Source organism: Takifugu rubripes, unplaced genomic scaffold (genome assembly GCF_901000725.2).
Source record: "Takifugu rubripes unplaced genomic scaffold, fTakRub1.2, whole genome shotgun sequence".
In the NCBI taxonomy this organism is placed as follows: Eukaryota; Metazoa; Chordata; class Actinopteri; order Tetraodontiformes; family Tetraodontidae; genus Takifugu; species Takifugu rubripes.
This window is the reverse complement of record NW_021821637.1, coordinates 162,501-180,991: the sequence shown is the minus strand read 5'-3', so window position 1 is coordinate 180,991 and position 18,491 is coordinate 162,501. Positions and strand designations below refer to the sequence as shown.

The 18,491-nt window shown below is 51.6% G+C and overlaps 5 protein-coding genes across 6 annotated transcripts in view; all 5 read right to left on the bottom strand.

Moving 5' to 3' along the window:
• Positions 1-262: 262 nt before the first annotated feature.
• mtfmt (mitochondrial methionyl-tRNA formyltransferase) lies at positions 263-2,898 on the bottom strand. Its single transcript, XM_011620008.2, has 9 exons — positions 2,550-2,898; positions 2,235-2,432; positions 1,790-1,912; positions 1,623-1,725; positions 1,457-1,532; positions 1,086-1,177; positions 930-1,008; positions 692-765; positions 263-563 (listed from the first exon to the last, which is right to left on the bottom strand). The coding sequence occupies exons 1-9, from the start codon at positions 2,747-2,749 to the stop codon at positions 411-413; spliced, it is 1,098 nt and encodes a 365-aa protein (XP_011618310.2). The 5' UTR covers positions 2,750-2,898; the 3' UTR covers positions 263-410.
• A 585-nt stretch (positions 2,899-3,483) lies between these two features.
• On the bottom strand, positions 3,484-7,246 carry LOC115248481 (alanine aminotransferase 2-like). The gene is made up of 11 exons (XM_029832246.1): positions 6,837-7,246; positions 6,232-6,321; positions 5,989-6,097; positions 5,751-5,884; positions 5,438-5,681; positions 5,279-5,358; positions 5,053-5,189; positions 4,734-4,908; positions 4,492-4,647; positions 4,133-4,245; positions 3,484-3,775 (listed from the first exon to the last, which is right to left on the bottom strand). The coding sequence occupies exons 1-11, from the start codon at positions 7,107-7,109 to the stop codon at positions 3,619-3,621; spliced, it is 1,668 nt and encodes a 555-aa protein (XP_029688106.1). The 5' UTR covers positions 7,110-7,246; the 3' UTR covers positions 3,484-3,618.
• Positions 7,247-7,976: 730 nt separating this feature from the next.
• Positions 7,977-10,660, bottom strand: LOC101078579 (UPF0547 protein C16orf87 homolog). The gene is made up of 4 exons (XM_003978649.3): positions 10,281-10,660; positions 9,241-9,340; positions 8,741-8,920; positions 7,977-8,657 (listed from the first exon to the last, which is right to left on the bottom strand). The coding sequence occupies exons 1-4, from the start codon at positions 10,344-10,346 to the stop codon at positions 8,539-8,541; spliced, it is 465 nt and encodes a 154-aa protein (XP_003978698.1). The 5' UTR covers positions 10,347-10,660; the 3' UTR covers positions 7,977-8,538.
• Positions 10,661-11,275: 615 nt separating this feature from the next.
• On the bottom strand, positions 11,276-17,316 carry LOC101078809 (VPS35 retromer complex component). The gene is made up of 17 exons (XM_003978650.3): positions 17,179-17,316; positions 16,337-16,432; positions 15,893-15,989; positions 15,610-15,733; positions 15,339-15,521; positions 14,882-15,101; positions 14,695-14,778; positions 14,515-14,624; positions 14,334-14,430; positions 14,090-14,238; positions 13,773-13,980; positions 13,507-13,662; positions 13,206-13,328; positions 12,950-13,129; positions 12,603-12,842; positions 12,365-12,508; positions 11,276-12,267 (listed from the first exon to the last, which is right to left on the bottom strand). Exons 1-17 carry the CDS (start codon positions 17,179-17,181, stop codon positions 12,088-12,090), a joined length of 2,394 nt encoding a protein of 797 aa, XP_003978699.1. The 5' UTR covers positions 17,182-17,316; the 3' UTR covers positions 11,276-12,087.
• Positions 17,317-18,291: 975 nt separating this feature from the next.
• LOC115248480 (plakophilin-3-like) overlaps positions 18,292-18,491 on the bottom strand; it is a 13,489-nt gene continuing 13,289 nt past the window's right edge. For both annotated transcript variants that reach the window (XM_029832245.1, XM_029832244.1), the window contains one exon: positions 18,292-18,491. This exon is cut by the window's right edge and continues 241 nt beyond it. The gene's annotated coding sequence lies outside the window, so the exon portion shown is untranslated.

Genomic DNA, 18,491 nt, shown 5'->3' with positions numbered 1-18,491 from the left:
TATAATCATTTTCACCATCCATCCATCCATCCATCCATCTATCTATCCATCCATCCATCCATCTATCATGTATCTATCTATCTATCTGTCACATAGTAGGAAGATCACAGGTTAAAGTAATTCATTTACTAAAATTTGGTGAAAGTTAAGTTTCAAACCAACAGACAGGCAGGCAGACAGACAGACAGCTATCACACAACCTCCATGATGGAGGTGACAATGAGTTTGGGCCTCAAGTCTTTGATGAAAAACTGACAAGGGGTATAATTTAAGGCGAGTTTAATAATTGAAAACACAGCTTTGTGACGCCTCCCTATAAGAGTCCAAGAGTTTATATGGTGGCTACAATGACAGTGAGCTGTCTTAAAACAGACAGGATGGTTTCCTGGAGGAAGAAGGTGGTGTCTCCATCACGACACCGTGCTGTCTCTCAGGAGCCGAGCTGGACTCGAGGTTCTGCTCACGAACGCTCCCTGGCCCGTCCGGTGCAGGTAGCCGTTATAGAAGTCCGCCGCCGTCAGCCTCTTTTTTAGGAGAACAGCCTTGAATCCCACCCAGCCGTCCTGGATCAAAGAAAGGTTGCAGCTGAGACATTTAGGAGGGACATTACAAGGACGTTCTTTTAAATGCTTCCCATCTGAACCGTGTGTGTGTGTGTGTATGTGTGTGTGTGTGTGTGAGCAAGACAAACCTTACAGCAAACAGCCAGAGTGTTGGAGTGCTTCTGATAACTTACAGAACCAGGGACTGGGTTCCTCCCGTGATCTGCAACATTAAGGAAAGAAGCGGTGAGGACGTGAGCCCAAACACCAGCGCTCATGGCTCCACGTCACCAGAAGACGGAGGAGACTGTATCCAGAACGAGCGTCCTGCGTTAGCATTTAATGAGATCCTTCAGATTATTGATTCGTTACAGCTGATTTTCTCACCCGATAATGAAATGTGACATTTTCCTGTAAAATCCAGAAGTTTGATTGTTCTTCCCGTCCAGGTGGTCCTCAGCGGTATCTGGTAGAAGACATAACAAGTCATGACGACCAGGCTTCCGCAGCTTGAACACAACAGCAACTCCCCGTATTTGTTACCCGCGATCCGATGGCGCGATACAGACAATCGATTTGGCTGCACGTCTGCTCTTCCCACACGATCCAGCTCATGGAGGTTCTGATCTTTGGAGCTATTTGAGGGGATCAAAAAGGACGTGAATAAGAAGTCCTCCTCTTGCAGCTGCCTTCAGACCACCACGATTAACAATGGAAGACAAAACCAGCCGTGTTGAAGCTGGAACACGTGCAAGTTCTAACAAGAGCTTCCTGAACAACAACATCAAGGAGCCCAAACTCTCCTGCTATGGGTGAATAATGTTGTGGGACCTGTTGCCTTTATGGCCCCGCCCACACTTCAGGAGGGGGACATGTTGAGGCGATCTTTCAGTCCCTTCTTCGGACCTACGTACCGAATGTTGCACCAATTTTACTCTGCTCCTTTTGGTGAGCCGCTTTGTCAGATAGTGTCCCCAACGTCTCCATCAGCTGCAGTGAAGGACACAAACACAGAGGCCTCGTCAGCACCCCAGAGACCAGCACCAGGAGCTCCGGCTGGACACGCTGCCCCTCACTCACCAGATGGGCCCCCTTGCACGCCAGAGCAGCTCCAAGCATTTCAGCAGTGCAGTGTTGAGGAACCGGATGGAGCTCCTGGCTCAGGATGGGGCCCACATCGAACCTGACACGGAGGACCCGTTACAAACGTGCGTCGCAGGAAGTAAACAACGGACACGTCTGCCAACCTGTGAGGGCGGATCTGCATGACGGTGACCCCCGTCACCGTGTCTCCAGCCAGGATGGTGTGAAAGACGGGTGCTGGACCACGCCACCTGGGCAGCAAGCTGGGGTGGACATTCAGCACGCCGCTGGACACACACACACACACACACACACACACACACACACACACACACACGCCTTTAGCTTAGTACAGGCTATGAAATTAGACTACCATGCTTGGACATTTTCAAGTACAAACAGTTTAGGAATAGTCTGTTTAAACTTCTGATGGACGTTTGTCCATGTTATTGATCTGACTACTGTTACCATGGTAACTTGTTGTGTTTAGTGACAGCAATAGAATGACTGCCGTGATATAAACGATGTGTAAATTGTATGTACACGTTCAAGCAGAAGCACATGATTTCTGGTCTTTATCACAGTTTCCAGCCACACAAGGAGACTGACTGTGGGAACTTGTTGAGGAGACTCTCGGGGAGTAAGCAGCCGAAGGACACCACCACCCCAACGTCGAACCGTCCCTCCACCTTTTGGGGGGGCCAGATTTGGAGCGGCAGCTTGTGGTGCTGAGCAAACCTCTTCACTGGTGCATCACCAGACAAAGTCACCACTTCTAGGGACCCAACGATCCCCTCATTGGAGCTCCTGCACACAGGGTTCGTGTAACGTGAACACCTCGTGATATTAGAAACATCATTTTTAACACAGATGTTTTAATCAAAGACATGGTTCAGCCACACGTCCGTCATTCAAGACGTTCACCTGCTGGATGTGAGAAGTTTCAGAGATTCTACAGCGAAGTTATCAGAGCCAAAGAAGAGAAGTCTCCACGGAGGTCCGAATGAGGACAGCCGCCGTTGCCCCCGACCGGACCCGGTCCTCCACAGGCTGCAGACACGACGGTGTTCGAAAGCTTCCAGTAATCGCAGATACGCTCCAGTAATCTTGCAGGTCCACCACATAATAATACCAACCCTGTCCTGCCTACAAGACCGGGTGTCCGGGGGCAGCGTGGACACTGTCAGCCTGATTGTTTTATTAATAACATTAAATTTGCCCTCGATGAACACAGCGCCGCTATTTACTTCCGGCCTTTCTTCTTCGACGGTGGCGGTTGTGGTAAGTTAAGTCACACAGAAACTCACTGCCGCCACCCCGCCACTGTGGTGAGTTGGAGTAAAAGAAAACAGGACGAATTTCCACTGCTTTAAAAGTTGTGGAGGGCAAAATTATTTTAGAAAAACATTTTAGACTTAATTTATCACGGTTCATGATGCTGTAAAAGAGAAGGTAATATTGTCCATACGCACGAGGAGAAAATGAAAAACACAAATGATAGAAATGTTGAGTTTTACTTGGGTGAAAAGTATATTTAAAAAAAAAAAAAAATCAGATTTCATTTTTATTACAGCAAAATAAACTGATGTTTGTAACGATGTGAGGACACTAGCAGATAATCCAGACCGCTGCCTGTTAAAATACATCTGCTCACTTTGCTTTATTCTTCATTTGTTCTGGCCTTGAACCAGCTTTATATGGAATAAATGAAAGATTTGTATTATGACCAGGAGTGATTGTGTTGTTGCGGTGACGTGTGGCATTGACAGTCATGTTGGGGAAGGCAGGTGTGGGCTTCTGATAGCTGCAGACTAGAGACAAACATGACCAGGTCCCGTCCATCACTGACACCACAACGTGTAAATAAAAGTGTTTTATTGAGGCGTTTACAGATACCGTCTGTGAAAAAGGCACAATTCTGTAACATGTCCTCCAATACAATAGTAAACTTAAAGCTGGAGCAACTTTACACAGTTTAAAGGTTGGTACATTTTCAGTCTGGTTGCTTTGACGCGTGGCTGGGTTGCTCTGGGTTGCTGCTGCTCATTTGAGGTTCTGCTTGCGAATATTCTTCCAGGAAATGCAGGTGGAATTCTTTCAGCTTTTGCAGGAGGATTTGTAGCTTATCTGGACTGGGAAGGATAGTCATTCTAGGGAACACAATCAAATTAAATCGTTAAAAGTGCTACTCCAACAATTAAAGACACACAGCTGTGCTTCCATTCACAAGCCTTTGTACTGGGAAAATAACACAAACCAAGGAGTGAATAAAAGTGTGTAAAACAAGAGGTTGTTAGAACTAGACAACAATTACTGACGTCATAGAAAACATTTAATGTTTCTTTGACGGAAATCTTAAATATTTTGGAGCACTTGCGTCTCACGGCTCAGTGCCTTTGTCTCCCCCTCGCGGTGGTAAATAGAACTGCAGGAGCCCTTCCGACGGCAAGCCTCGAGGTCCATGAAAAGGTGGTTTAATATGTTGCAATCACGGACAATAAACGGACCTGAAATGGTAGGTTCCCTGTCTCTGGCCAAACCCACTTCCTGGAACCACGCAGATGCCAGTTTCCTCCAACAGTTTCAGGCAGTAGAACATGTCAGGGGCCAACGATAAAGACTGCAAAACACACGCCAACAGGATGAGAACCATACGTTATTCTCCATGTTCTACACATTTACATGACAATTATACATTTACGCTATAATTTGGGGACCTGAGCCTTTATTCACGGCTCCTGTTGGGGCAGAAACAGCCGGAGCTTCTGGACCGACACAATAATTCAATGGAAACCCGTTTAAAAGGAATCGAATGACGCCGTATGACTGTTACATGCCAACCAGAACACAGGAAACGCTAGCAGACCTCGGCTTCTTCCACAGCTGCTGGTGGGATGTAGATCTGGGGGAAGGCGTACATGGCTCCTTGCACCGGGTTGCACTTGATTCCTGGCACCGAGTTCAGGATTTGCTCTGTCAGACGGGCCTTGTGAGCCAGGGAGTCCAGCACCGTGTTCTTCTCCTGCACAACAGTCGCAACACCTGAGCGCCGCTGTCCTCAGAAGATGCTGAGCGACGTCATGGGGACAGGACGTGCTTTGATCATACCTTGGTAAACTGGGCATACGAGGGCTCGTGCTCTCTGGGCGGGTTCACTATCACGTCCATTGCTGCCTGCCCAGAGACGGGAGGACACAGGCGGACAGACAGCAGTTTGACCAGCTGGGCCTTGACCTGTGGATCCATGTTCAACACCTCCATGTAGCCTCCACGGAAACCACACCTACGAGAGGACGAGAGGAGAGTCGCAGCGGTCCAACAGGAACCGGGACGCAGAGGAGGGTGGAGGGTGGAACCCCGGCCATTTATTCAGGACCTTTGTCTCCCTGTGGGGGGTGGGGGGGGGTCCTCAGCAGGAGATACTCACTCTCCGGTGTAGCCTTTGGAGGTGGAGTGGAAGGAGACCAGCTCCACACTGTTGAAGTACTCGGGACCCATCTCAAACAAAACCTTCTTGAAGGAGTGGAACCGGCAGTCCGCCGAGTACACGTTGTCTTGGTAGACCTGGGGAGATAAGAGACGGGGAGGGGGCTGTGGACGCTGCGCGTGCACGTGAGGAGAGCCAGGCCCAGCCGGGCCATACCTCATCATACCTCATCAGCCATGACAAACAGGTTCTCCTCATGGGCGAAGTGCAGCACCTCCTCGATACACTTCTTACTCTGCACCTGACCTACATAAGAACAAAGACCGTTCGAGTGGTACCGGGGGGGGTCCGGCCCAGAGTTCTGCTTCCGTTTGGCCCGGCCTACCTGTGGGGTTCCCAGGGTTGATGATGCAGAGGACTCTGGGCTGGCAGTGCTGCTTGGCTGCCCGGTGGGCCCGCTGCAGCTCCTCGGTGTCCAGGGCCCAGCAGTTGGCTTCATCCAGGTAGTAGTTCACCTGCACCGCCTCCAGCTCCGAGATGGCAGCGGAGTAGAGCGGATACTGAGGGATGGGAATCATCACGCCGGTCCGAGACGGGCCCTGACCCGACACCAGCAGCTTCAGGATGCTCTAGAGCGAGAAGACCGTCAGGAACGGAGGGCAGGCGAGGCCAGACCAGCGTGAGGCTGCTGCTCGTACCATGATCCCGTCACTGGCGCCGGTGGTGAGGTACACGTCGCTCCAGTCAGACGGGACCCCGCGGTCCCTCCGGGTGATGTAATCAGCAACATCCCGGCGGATACAGTCCACCCCCTGGCTCGCACTGTAGGACCCTGAGTCATAGAACACCACTGGGTCGGCTGGTGGGCCACATCCCCTCACCTGTGTCTCAGGCTACGTGGAGCCGAGTCTGGACGTGAGCCAGCAGCATACAAACCTACACTGTGACCTCCGCAGTCCTGGAGGACACGGCGTGCTCGTTGCTTGGCGTCTTCGGGGAACGCCGGGCTGTGCATGAGTTCTGGGAAACAGCAGAGAGCCACCACCTGCCCCACAACACAAGAAACACCATGGCAACAGGAGCAACAGGCACGTTTGTCTCTCTGAAACCACAACATCCACACTCAATCCTTCCTCTGGCAGACCCCAGAATGGTCTCAAACCTGCTCGGCACGCTCACCTGGCGGAGGAAGGTGATGGGCTGTTGGCCCATGGCGTGTGCGTCCCCAATGTTGGCCCTGATCACCTCTGCAAAGGGCTGCTTCACCCCCTACACGCAGCAAAGGGATCCACGTTTAAAGAGGCATTTCTGTCCCTCCTATCCAGCAAACTACCAAATACCTGCAAACTGCGGGTTTGAATAAGTCATAACTCGGCTCATAAATCCACATTTACGACCAAATGTTGAGACAAAAGTGTAAAACGGCGTTAATGTCTCTATGTCGATGAGGAATCAACATAAAAGGCTGAGTTAGAAAACACAATCAAACCCTTCGGACGCGCGCGCGCTCTCCCCGCCCGGCCCCGCCCTCCCGGAAAGGGCGCGAGGGCGCGCGCGCGAACAGGTGCGGATGGAGGATGCGCAGGGATGACGCAACCCTGGAGCTGGACGCGAAGGGCGATATTAATAAAATTAGAACCCGGGGGGGAGAAGAGCTGCTGCCGCCATGACGGCGGGTGGCGTCGCGGTCGGTGTCGCCGCGGTCGGTGTCGCCGCGCGCGCGCGCAGCCCGTCTGCTAACCCCCGGGTTAACCGTCAGCTAACCGACCAAGTTAGGCGCTTACCTGCTGCATTTCCCGCTCGAGGTCCCCCGCTTTCATAACGATGGGCCCCCTCACGGCGTATTCCACCGCCTTCACCTGCGGGTTGAGGGTCGCCATGGTCAGGCTCTTCCCCCGCAGCCCGGCCCGGGCGGCCGTCTGCTCCACGGCCGCTGCCTCCACCGTGCTAAAGGCTCCGAGCCCGCACCGCTGCGGGGGCCGGCGGGGCCTCATCCAGGGGTAAGAGCCCCCCGGCCGCAGCGGGATGCGGGGTACCCGTGTGGCCACACGGTACATGCTTCCTCCTCGGCTCGGTCAAGATAGTGGATCAATAACGACTCTCCCACCACCAGAGTGCGCGGAGCGCGTCCCCCGCTGCCTACACGCGCGCTTTCATGCCCGGGACCATCACCATGCCAACCTCCATCTTTTTCAATAAGCTTTATTGACAGAACGTCCCTTTTAGATCTGATAACGCTCCTAAAAACACCCTTTTTTTTTCCCCCGTTGAAAAAGCAAAGTTACAGATTTACAGTTAAAACAAGCGGAAGACGAATAAAGGGAATTTCAGGTCACATTTACACGCAGATTGTGGATCTGGTCAGGAACCACTGACCGTCTGTGTCCTCTACTTCTGACCATCGTCATTTTACCGTTTTTATAATTGTATTTAATATGACGTCAACAACCATGACGCGACTCCAACGCGGTGCTCTTATTGTGAAAATCCCCGGAAATCCGCTCAGGTGTGCAAACACGGGCGAACGCCGAACTAATTAGGCAAACGTGGGCGAACATGTGCAAACATTCTCTTAAAAAACTGTCCACTTGAACCGAAACGCTCGAAAACACGGAGCTTTTATTGTGGAGGCTGGTTTCACCTCCCTACTTCCGCTTTGAGTTTTACCACAAAGGTCGGATAAAAGAACAAACTTTGATTTACCGAAGTCTCTTACCGAAATAGGGCCAAAATGGGATTTCACGTGATCCAACCTGATCACTATTTAACGTAAACTTTATACAACTATTGTAAATTAGATTTGGCAACAATCTTTTCTAAAAAAAAAAAAATATATATATATATATATATATATAAATAAATATATAGATGTTACTAAGAAAGCTGTTTATGATCAAGCTGCCAAGTCAGCCAGATGGCTCATATTTGATAGGTAGTCTCTTTATTTAATGAAAACAGAAGAAAATCTAAACATTAATAAGTGTTGTCATGACAACATGACACCCTCAGGTCCTGTTATAAAATATTAATAACCCAGCGGGAACGGGTGCTCGATGGAGGCCGAGCTGGTCGCTTCTATGATACAAAATCAAAATCTTTGACTGCATCTTTGTGCAGGAACCAGGTTTGCATGTTTAAAGCTGCAGCTTTGAGGCAATTAAAAGTCTGGGGCCTTTTAAAAAGAAGGCCCGTTAGCAAGAAGCTAGGAGCTTTTTCCGTCCCAACGTTAGCCGAGCTGGTAACGAAGGCGTCCTAAATCCGAGGCCTCCGCCCATGGTGCTGGGAAGGTCCATCCACGGCCTGCACAACCCACACTGGCAGCTTTGACCTCCTGCTAGCGTGCGTTGGGAGGGCGGCGGCCTGCTTCCACTCGCGTTTATTCGCTCTTCAAAGCGTCTCTGACCATTTGGGACAGGCGTGTCTCTACAGGTCCGCTCCAGCCTTCCTGGGCCGGTCCTCCTTGGTGTCTCCGGGTCCCTCGGCCTGCTAGAGGATGAGCGTCTGGCCCAGGATTTTGCGGTTGATTTCAGCCAAGGCCACGGAGAAGACAAAGGCCTTCTCATCCGAGAGACCGGCGTAAATGTCCACTTCCTTCTCCTGTTTCTCTGGAAAAAAAACAGGGAGATTAAGACCGCGTCGATCAGGCCAGATGTTCCAGGCAGGTCCAGGAGGCGGCTGCTTCATTTACCTCTGTCGTCCTCCTGCTTCTTCACCCCCACAGTCTTGGGTCTGCCCCGGCCTCTCCGGATGGGGTCGGACTGGCTGTTGGCCCGGGACCTCCTCCTGTTCTCCATGTCGCTGGTTAAGGAGGAGTCGATGCGCTCCCTGCGGATGCGCTCCGTCCTCCTCCGCTTCAGGTCCAGCTTGTCTGCAGAAAGGATCCCGATGAGACTCAACACGCGGAGCGAGCACGGCTGCCCGACATGTGCACGTGGGGGCCACGGCCGGAACCCTCCGTAGGGTCAGACAGACCTGGAAACATCTAACCTGGAACCGGACTTCCTCCTTCTGGCTACAGTCAGAAACCAGAAAACTTCCACCAGCAAAGGAGGATTTCAGCTGATTCTGATCAGAAATATTTTACTAACGAGCTAAATACGTAGCCACAGCTGTAATCTGCTACATGTCCCTCTAATGTTCACACACACACACACACACACAGAGAGAATAAATGGAACGGTGGCCTACCTGCTATAGCGGGAGAAGATCGCTCGTTTAATTTGGCGTTCAGGAGCTTCCTGCTAATAAAGACGTAGCCACATGGACACGACTTACAGGCGACTGGGATCTGCAGGAAACAAAGGATTCGGTCTGAACTCCTCGCGTCTCTAATGCTGCACGTCCAGCAGACCAGACTGGGGTAAACGGCTCTGCTACGCACGCCTCATCACGTCACCCTGGGACCTCCTGTCATCGAGCTGGAGACAGGAGGTCAGTTTAGGGTGAGGTCCACACCTGCTCCATGTTGCACTGATCAAGGGGGTTAGAAGAACCCAACTGGGGCAGTTTTGGTGTTGGAGGAAGGAACGAGCTCAGAGTTGTGGAGGTTAGAGGTTTCTCAAGTCTCCAGCGTGAAGGTTTGAGGTCCAGTTGCAACAGCGAAGCTTTGCGGAGACGCCACCGAAGACGGGAGAGAGGAATCAAGTCCTGGAGGAGCGTCTGAAGGATCCAGGAGGATCCAGAACCTCCTGCTACTCACCCTGAATCCGCTAGAACCACCCGAGGAACCGGCTGGTTGAGTGGAGGTGGACGGAGGCCCACAGAGCCACATTTATGGGTGGGGAGAACTTTCCGAACCTACAACGCGACGGGTGTGTTCTGGCTGCTTGTATCAGCCTCAAACCTCCGTTCAAATCACCCCAATTGTTGGTTGTGAACCTCAAATATGTGTGAAATGCTTTTATTTCTGAGGAGGCTAAGACATTAATAGTGACAGAGTTAAGCTTTATAGATTCAGGAGATGACCTCTCACTCGTTTCCTCCTCTCAGATGAGCACCAAACTACTGATCTCAGGCTCCAAACGCCATGTTAGTGGCTGATCTGTTGGCGTGTTGCTCCCACGCCTGCGTGGAGTTGGATCGATCATTGGGGAAGAGAAGAAGGTTTCTCGTGCAAAGATCAGCAGCAACTTTGAGGCTCCCAGCCCAGCAGCCAGCTGGCCCCATTTCGGCTCCTCTTATTCCTAACATCTGGGACACAGACAGCCGAGCAACCTTGATCATCTTACCTGTTGGTCGCATTCAGGACAAGACTTCGTAGCCATTTTGACTTTCTTTGTTTTATTAGTCGACATAGTCCGTTTCCTGGGGCCACACAGCGACGGCTCTGCGGTAGCGACACCACCTCGCAACTTCCTCCCGCACCTCACAGACGATCACTTACAGGCTACAAACGTCGCTAATACGCGCACACTAGTAGACACGCACGAATGTGGAGAAATGACAGCGCACACAACACACACCAACAGTGCGGAGAGCCTCGCTCGCGCGCATGCGCAGTGGCAACGCTACAGATGCTGTGTTGCGTTCGCGGTCACCGGGGAAAATCTAACGCGGAGCCGAGATGAGTTCAAATCAATATCGACACTTTGCTTCTGTTGGGCACGAGAGCGGGTGATCGGAAGGGACGTTGTTACTAAAGCTTTGATGCAGAGAACGAGGTCACACGTGAGGAAGATAAAAGCACCACGGGATGAAAGGCAACCACTGAAACACCGTTTCCGGGATCATTTTGAATGTGGCACATTTGGGGCTTTTCGTGCTTTTAGTTTGAAGGGTCACAATGTGACTGATGAAGGTAATAAAGCTTATCTAATGAAAAAAAACTTGTCCATGTCAAGGTGTGTGTGTGTGTGTGTTCCCCGAGGATTTACACACTACACCAGGTTATTATTAATGTTATTACTGCCATTATTATTAGCAGTAATATTATTGCTCTGACAAATGTGGTTGCAATAATGAGGACATTTTCCCGAGGCGAGCAAAAGCTGCTCATTTTAATTCTATTTTTTTAAAATTTCAATCTAACTTTAATACTACTAACATTATGGAGATTGAGCAGGTCCGAGCACGGTTCTTGTATTCAACTTTTGATAGCTGCTGTGCACAGTACAACTATTAAATATGAGAATAAATGTAAGTGATCAGTGGTAAAGGGCCGCAGATCAAAGACTGTGGGCTGTTGTGAACAAACACACACACACTCACGACCAAAACAACACACTCCAAATATTGATAGCATTTTAATTTTTGCATATGCTGCGTGTAAAACTAACAAAATGCAAAGATGCGTTGCTAATTCTCAACTTACGCCAGCAAATGATAACGATAATCACTATTTAAATCTGCTTTTATCCGAGTTACAAGTTTACACACAGACTTGAATGGAAATTGGTCGCCGCTGCCTCCGGCAGAGGAGCGAGGGGAGGAGGAGAGCGGTCAGGGAATGACTCTTACACACATCTGGGAATCAGTGCAGCAGCTTACGGAGCATGCAACCCTGGGGACACACGCCGCCGCCCGACAGCATCGAGACAGGACACGTGGGATTAGATTCTGGTGGCGTTTAGAGAAGAGGGGGGGCCGAGGCGTGAACGAGCATGCTGCACCAGGGCTGAACGGCTCTAACCTTTTTAACCTTTTTTTTTAATCTTAATTTTAATGACGAGACTGCAGCGTGATGCTTGGAAGGTCGCACATGCTCCCACCAGCCTGGTCCACTGCGGATGACTCGGGGTGGGGGGCCGTCTGTGGCGCTCAGATGTTACTCAGAGGACACGTGAATAAGAGCAGACGGCTCGGTGACACACCACAATAAATAACCCCTCTGAATGGGTCAAACGGGAGCCCCCACAGCACCGGGGCCTCAGACCTGCACCCACCCGTGGCGTCGCTGCTTCTGAAGAGTGGAGGCTAATGGAAATAACAGGAGGAGCACACTCGTTTAGCTCTGGTTGACGATGACTCTGCAAGTGTGTGTAAAGTTTAATTCAGGATGTTGGTGAGACAATCTGTGGAGGGCCTGGTGAATCCAGATTAGAGGACCAGGCCCTCGTAGGCGGGCCCCTCAGACTCAGGAGACTCCCTCTGCAGGCGGAGGTGCTCCAGTGTGTTTTGGAAGTGTTTGTTGATCTGCTCCGTCTCCTCGCTCGGCTCCAGGTTGGGAAGGTCTTCTCTGATCTTCTGGATGAGCTGGTTCAACACCTGCACAGTCACCTGAAGGGGCGGAGCGGAAACGCACAGGATTCAGAGGCGAACGCCAGCTACGATCGGGAGCGGCAACGTTAGCAAACCGGCGTGCACGTCTTCCTACCGCATCGTTCTCCCTCTCGTAGAAGCAGACGTATCGGTTGAGGATCTCGATGAAGAGCTGGACCTGCAGCGATGGGTCCATGCACTGGTTGGCGATCTTCAGGGCTTTCTTGAGACACTCCATCACCCGCTTGCCATCACGGATCTACAGACGGCAGCGTCGTTAGCACCACGCGGACAAGTCGCGAAGTCCGGCCTCCAGGAAGCCTGGACGGGGACCCTCTCAAAAAAAGACCCACCTCTTCCCCACTTTTGTCGGTGCTGCGCCCGGACCAGAACAGGTGGGCGCAGATGCTGACGGCTCGGCACTGGTCGGGCTTTTTCAGCAGCTTGGAGGCGGCCAGGGCACACTGAGTCCTCAGGGGCTCGTGGTTCTCCTCACTGAAGCACCGCATCCTCTCGAAGGTGCCGATGATCAGCGTGATGGCTGCCAGCTGGGCCTTGGAGTCGCTGATCTCGTCTTCGTAGAGAGAGAAGGCCTGGGGGGAGGGAGGTGCCCGGTTAAAGATAAATCCCCGGAAGGGATGAAGCGGTTAAGGAGAGGAGAATCGTGACCTCCGAGCTCCCTACGAACTGATGAACCCACCTGTGACATGAACTCGTACGCGACAGTCTCGTGGTTTTCAAAGCCGATTTCGCCGGCAGCCAGCGCCCCCTGCAGGAAGAGGCGGAGCGGCAGCTCTGCAAGCTCCGCCTTGATAAGAGCACTGATGGTCTGGTGAGCGAAGGAGAAGATCTTCTGGCACTTCTTTTCCCACTTGTCATCCTGCCAAAAGATGCAAATGCAGCCGATTAACACCCGTGTGAGCAAAGATGAAGCCACGTGAGGGGCGCGGACCCACCAGGGAAGCGTTTTCCTTGTATCTGAAGGACAGCTGGTAGGCAGCAAAGACGAGGGGAGGGAGGGTGTAGCGGATCCGCTGGTTTCCACCGGCACCAAAGTGTTTCCGCGCTGTGTTTAATATCTGAGCGAGCGAGGAGAGAAAGTTTCAGGTTAAAACCTTTGGAGTTCCTAAAGTTTGCTGCAGGTTCAGACTTGATTTGGACTCCACACTAACGGCCGTTTCTCAGACTCTGCAGTAAAATGAAGTTCTAAGTCCAGCGTCTAGTTCGGGTCTGTGCTCGAAAAGGAAGAGGACCCACGAGATACTGTTGGTCGGGGTCGTCGGAGTGAAGCAGGTGGATGAAGCGCCCCACGAGGCTCTGCTCTTCGGCAAAGTCTTCTGGGTCCGGCTCATCGGCCGGCTGGTCGGGCTGGTCCTGGATCAGCGTGGACACCAGGTTCAAGATGGCGTCCACCTACAGGAAGCAGACGCTCTCGATTAAACGTGCAGTTTGCCACCGATCGCGTTCAGGTCAGAACCTGGCGCCGCCTCCGCCTCCCCGGGTCTCTGAGAGCTGGGGCTGACCTGTTCCTGGGCCACGATGGTGGTGTTGTAGTCCAGCGTGTTGCTCAGCACGTAGCAGCTCATGCTCTTGCGCGACTCGTAGTCAAAGTACTCGAAGAGAGGCGGGAAGTGTTTGAGCTGGAGGACCGTCAGGATGTTGTTGTAGGTGTCCACCGGGATCTTCAGCAGCCGGGTCAGCTCCTTCGACACCGCGCTGCTGGTGGCGATGCTGCGGAGGGGAGGAAGGTAGCGAGAGTCAGCAGCAATCAACTGGACCTGATGGAGGAGGGCCAGGGCGCCACACCGTCCAGAGGGGCTCCTCAGAACCCAGCACTTACTGTTCCAGGTTGAGCTTGTTAAATATTTCCACGGTGCCTTCCAGGACCTTGTCCACATAGTCCACTCGATCGGGGTAGCACTTCATGGCCAGGTTGATGAGCGACACCTGGAGAGAGACCACGTCCTCCGAGGGCATGTCCTGGCGAGACTGAAGGACAAGCGCGGCGAGCGTGAGCACGGGCAGAGCGGCGCTCTGGAGTCCCACTGGACAAACCGGGCCGGTCCCGGATCAGCTCCTCTCACCTGAATGACCGTGGCCACTTGTTGAGAAAAGATGTCAAAGAGTTTGATTTCAGCAGGGATGCCGGGGCCGTCCTCCCGGTGGGCGAACAGGGCCAGTCTGGAAGACCGGGGCTTGCATGAGTCACCACGGTAACGCCTAGCTGGGATGTGAACCCCGGTGAATGCTGAGGACCTGCGTTACCTGTCGATGAGCGCAATGATGATGTTCTTCACGTTGACGTGTTGGTGAAGATCAGCACAGGAGCGCAGGAACGGGTTGAGCGTCTGGAGGTGAAACTCGTCCGGGAACACCTTTAAAAACGAGACGCTCTTAGTCGAGGAACAAAGCGAATGACCTCGCCCACGTGGCCGCGGAGCTCACCTGGATGATGCACTCCATCAGATACTCCTGAGCCAGCGAGTCCCTGCAGTTCACCACCTGCTCCAGGACTCCTGAGAGAACAATCTGTGGAGAGACGCAGCACTTTCCATGATCCCTGAACGCACCACGGAGATTTGAGCGTCCAAATCCATGGTAACCGCACGAGAGCCAAGCCTCAACGACCCACCTGCTTGTACTTGTCCACGTTGACCCCCTCCAGCTGGCTGAGCCGAACTAGGTTAGTGCCCACCAGGATCCTCAGCTCCTGCCGCTCCTTCTCTCTCTTCTCTCTGTCTCGACTGTGACCCTGATGCTGCATCCTGACCCATAATTTGTTCATCTCAGCAAAGTTCAGCAGGACAAAGTCAACGGAGTCATTGATATCACCTGTTAATTCCTCCGAATCCCTGTGGAGTGAAAGGGCCACGTCTTTATCGCGTCACAACACCCATGGAAACAACAACGTGCTCGACAAAACAAAGTTACAGCTACAGGAGGGAGAGTTAGCGTTCAACTCCTCCAACGCTGCTGCTCGGCAAGGCTGCAGAACCTGCTCTCTCAACAGTGAAGATTAATGCGGCGTGTCCGCCAACAACACGTGCACGCGCACGGGCGTGCGCGCACGCGGCTGCTCGCTGACTTACTCTGCCTGCTCTCCATCATCAGGCAGAATGTTGCGGGTGCACTGCAGCAAGTAGTTTCTGAGGAAGAGCCCTCGGAGAGGGTGCTGAACCCCCCGGCACATCTCCACCAGGTCCTTCAGAATGTCCTTACGGGACTGGGGGAAGGAGCGCACGTACACCACCCCCACGGTGATGAGCAAATACCTGCGGACAGGCCAAAACACTGCTCTAGAGCTCCGGGATGGAGGGCTTGAATATTAAAACACCAAGGGAACGGGGGGGCGGCACTCACAATCTGGGGATGATGTTTCCTGCATACTGGACCAGCTCGTAGAGATCGGCCACCTTGCGTCCTTTGGCGAACTCATCGGTGAGATACACTTCCAGGTAGTGGAGCTCGTCAGAGATAGCCATGTCTGGAGGTTGGTCAGGGACCCAAACTAGCTCACCATCACACACACGGACACGCACACGCACGCTCGGCACAGCGGCCGCATGGCAGGTGGCAGGAAGGTCGAATGAGTCGCTACACGGGCCTGAATCAGCATAAACGACCTTGAAACCAGAAAGGATACACAGCTCATAGTAGCTCTTGGGGGAGAGCATGGAGGTCCGGAGCTCACCGAGCATGTTGGAGGCGTGCTTCAGAGCATCCATCAGCTTGTTCTTGTCCTGCAGAACACATGAGAGTCAGGGGAAGCACGGGAACAGAAGGAAGACGGGGAGCACTCGGGCCAGCAGGAGTTCTGATGTCCCTCTCAGAAGAGACACAGGAAGAGTAAACCCGTGTGAGGACGGCGGCCCGTCTCGCCAGCAGAGCCAGCAGACCGCAGGCGGGTCGTTACCCTGAGCTGTCCCATCCAATCAGCGACGCAGGCGGGAGTTTGACCCAAAGCAGGAACCAGATACGCGGCCATTTCTTTTGGTTTTTCTTAACTTGTATACAAAGTAAGTGTGTTTAACGGAGCTAAATTAGGGCGCAGAAAGAAGAACTTGGTGGATGTTGTGGACCAACGTACCAGGCATCGTTTCATCTGGAAGGACTGGACCTTGACAGCCTGAACGGCTTCATCCAGAAGTTTCTCCTGCTCGTCCTGAGGAGACTGTGTGGTTGGCTGCAAAGCATTAGAACCCATTTAGACCCATTTAGAGCTTTCACTTCCTCCACCACCGGCTCTTACCAAAGAACTGAAAATATCCACACAATAACGTGACAACAGTCGGCCGAGCAGCCTGAAGCCAAAGCAGGTTGACTGGAAGCAGCATGTAATAGATTAGGTACCTGGTACCTCACCAGCTTTATCTGCCTCCCATCAACAGGTTTACGGCAGATTCTGGTCTTCCTGACCCGGCTGCTTTCTCGACCCTTAGCTACATTTCGGGTAGGAATGTGTTCCCGATTGATGCTAGCTGACATATTTACCAGCCCCCAGGTGTTAACTTGTACACCAAAACATTTAGCCTCTGTAAAATATAGCATAGCAAAGCGGAAGACAGGGCTAGCAAACATTAGCATTGGCCTTTTCGCCGTCACCAATTTCTCCCTGATGCCTAACAAGCATCCATATTGACTGATTATGCTCAACAAATGGAGGCGAAACACCGTGACTTACAGAGGAAATTAGTGGGATAAATGAGGAGAGAGGCTAAACGGCTGCTCGGCTGCGGACAGAGCTAGCTAGCCCGCTAACTGTCCAGCTAGCTCTGTTTGTCGTTACCTCTGAAACGTTAGGCCACGGTAACGCTACAACTAAAGGTCTGCCTTTGCTTGGTTCGTTCCATCATCAGCAAGGACTGCATGCGTGGAGCAGAAGGTAGACTATTGAGTATTAGCCGATAAAGTATTCGGAAAAAAGCTTACCATGATTCTTGGGAGATGTGTATTCGAGCCGTCGGAGAAGCTAAGTCGTCATGTGACTCACAGGAATGCTGCGTTCAGGGTCTCCACAAACACGTGGGAAAGGGAAGACTCGCAGGCTGCAGAGGCTTTACGCGATTGACTAATTATAAAAGATTTTCGATGTCACAAGACTGAAAGGTGCAGGGAACAGCTCGGCTACACCTTAAAACGGGGGAAGGTTTATTTTCCTACCTCATTTTTGACGAAAAACAACTTTATGCAAATATTTTATTCCTCCATGAAAAGTTCAAAAGGAGACAATAAAGCGAACAGCAAGCTGTAGCAAATTAATAATAAAATAGTAAATATAAAATCGATACACGCACACAGCACTCTTTAAATAGTTCATCTGCCTTTTATACCGTAGATGAACACTATTTATTCTTGGTTGACTTCACAGGAAATAGCAGTTTATTCCGCTACACACATTCAACACGTATAATTAAGGCCCACGTGACCAAGGAATGACTTCATCATTTTAAAAGGAAGATTTAATTTTATGTCCCGGTAACATGTGACCTACGGTGAAGAAACATGACTTTTTAATCTCTGACAATAAGACGCTTGACATGACGAGAACGAGGGACAGGACAGGACAGGACAGGACAGACTTCAAAATAAAACCGGAAATACAAAACGACATGAACGAATTCGAAGAGACGGGACAGAAGCGGAAGCTCTGCTCCCAAAAGAGGCCGTCTAAGAGACGTCACTTCCTGTCTGCTGCGTCCTCCTCATCCATGCGGGACACTAATACACATTTAGGATCCAGACTCGTAATAATAATAGTAGAGTTAATAATAGTTAACAAGCCTTTTATAATGATAATTCACCTGTTATTGATCACAGTTTCACGTATTTACACAATTATGTGGAGTAGCAAGATTTAAGAACAAAACTACGAACTCCCCTCCTCTCCCTCCCCTCTCTTCTCCCCTCTTCTCCTCCCCTCTCCTCCTCCTCCCCCCTCCCCTCTTGTCCCCTCCTCCTCTCCTCTCCTCCCCTCCCCTCCCCTCCCCTCCCCCCTCTCCTCCCCTCCTCCCCTGTCCTATTAATTCACAACAGACCACCAAACCTTTTAATGTGATATTTATTGCTACACACAAATATGGTGACTGTTAGTCAGGTGGACATTTTTGGACATTTTTGGACGTTAATGGACATTTGTTTCTATGACGACAACAACAGCTACTAATATTCTATCACTTTTGAACTAAGTGTGTATTAGCTGAAGCTTCTTCCACGTCTATATGTTCACCATTGTTTCCATCCAC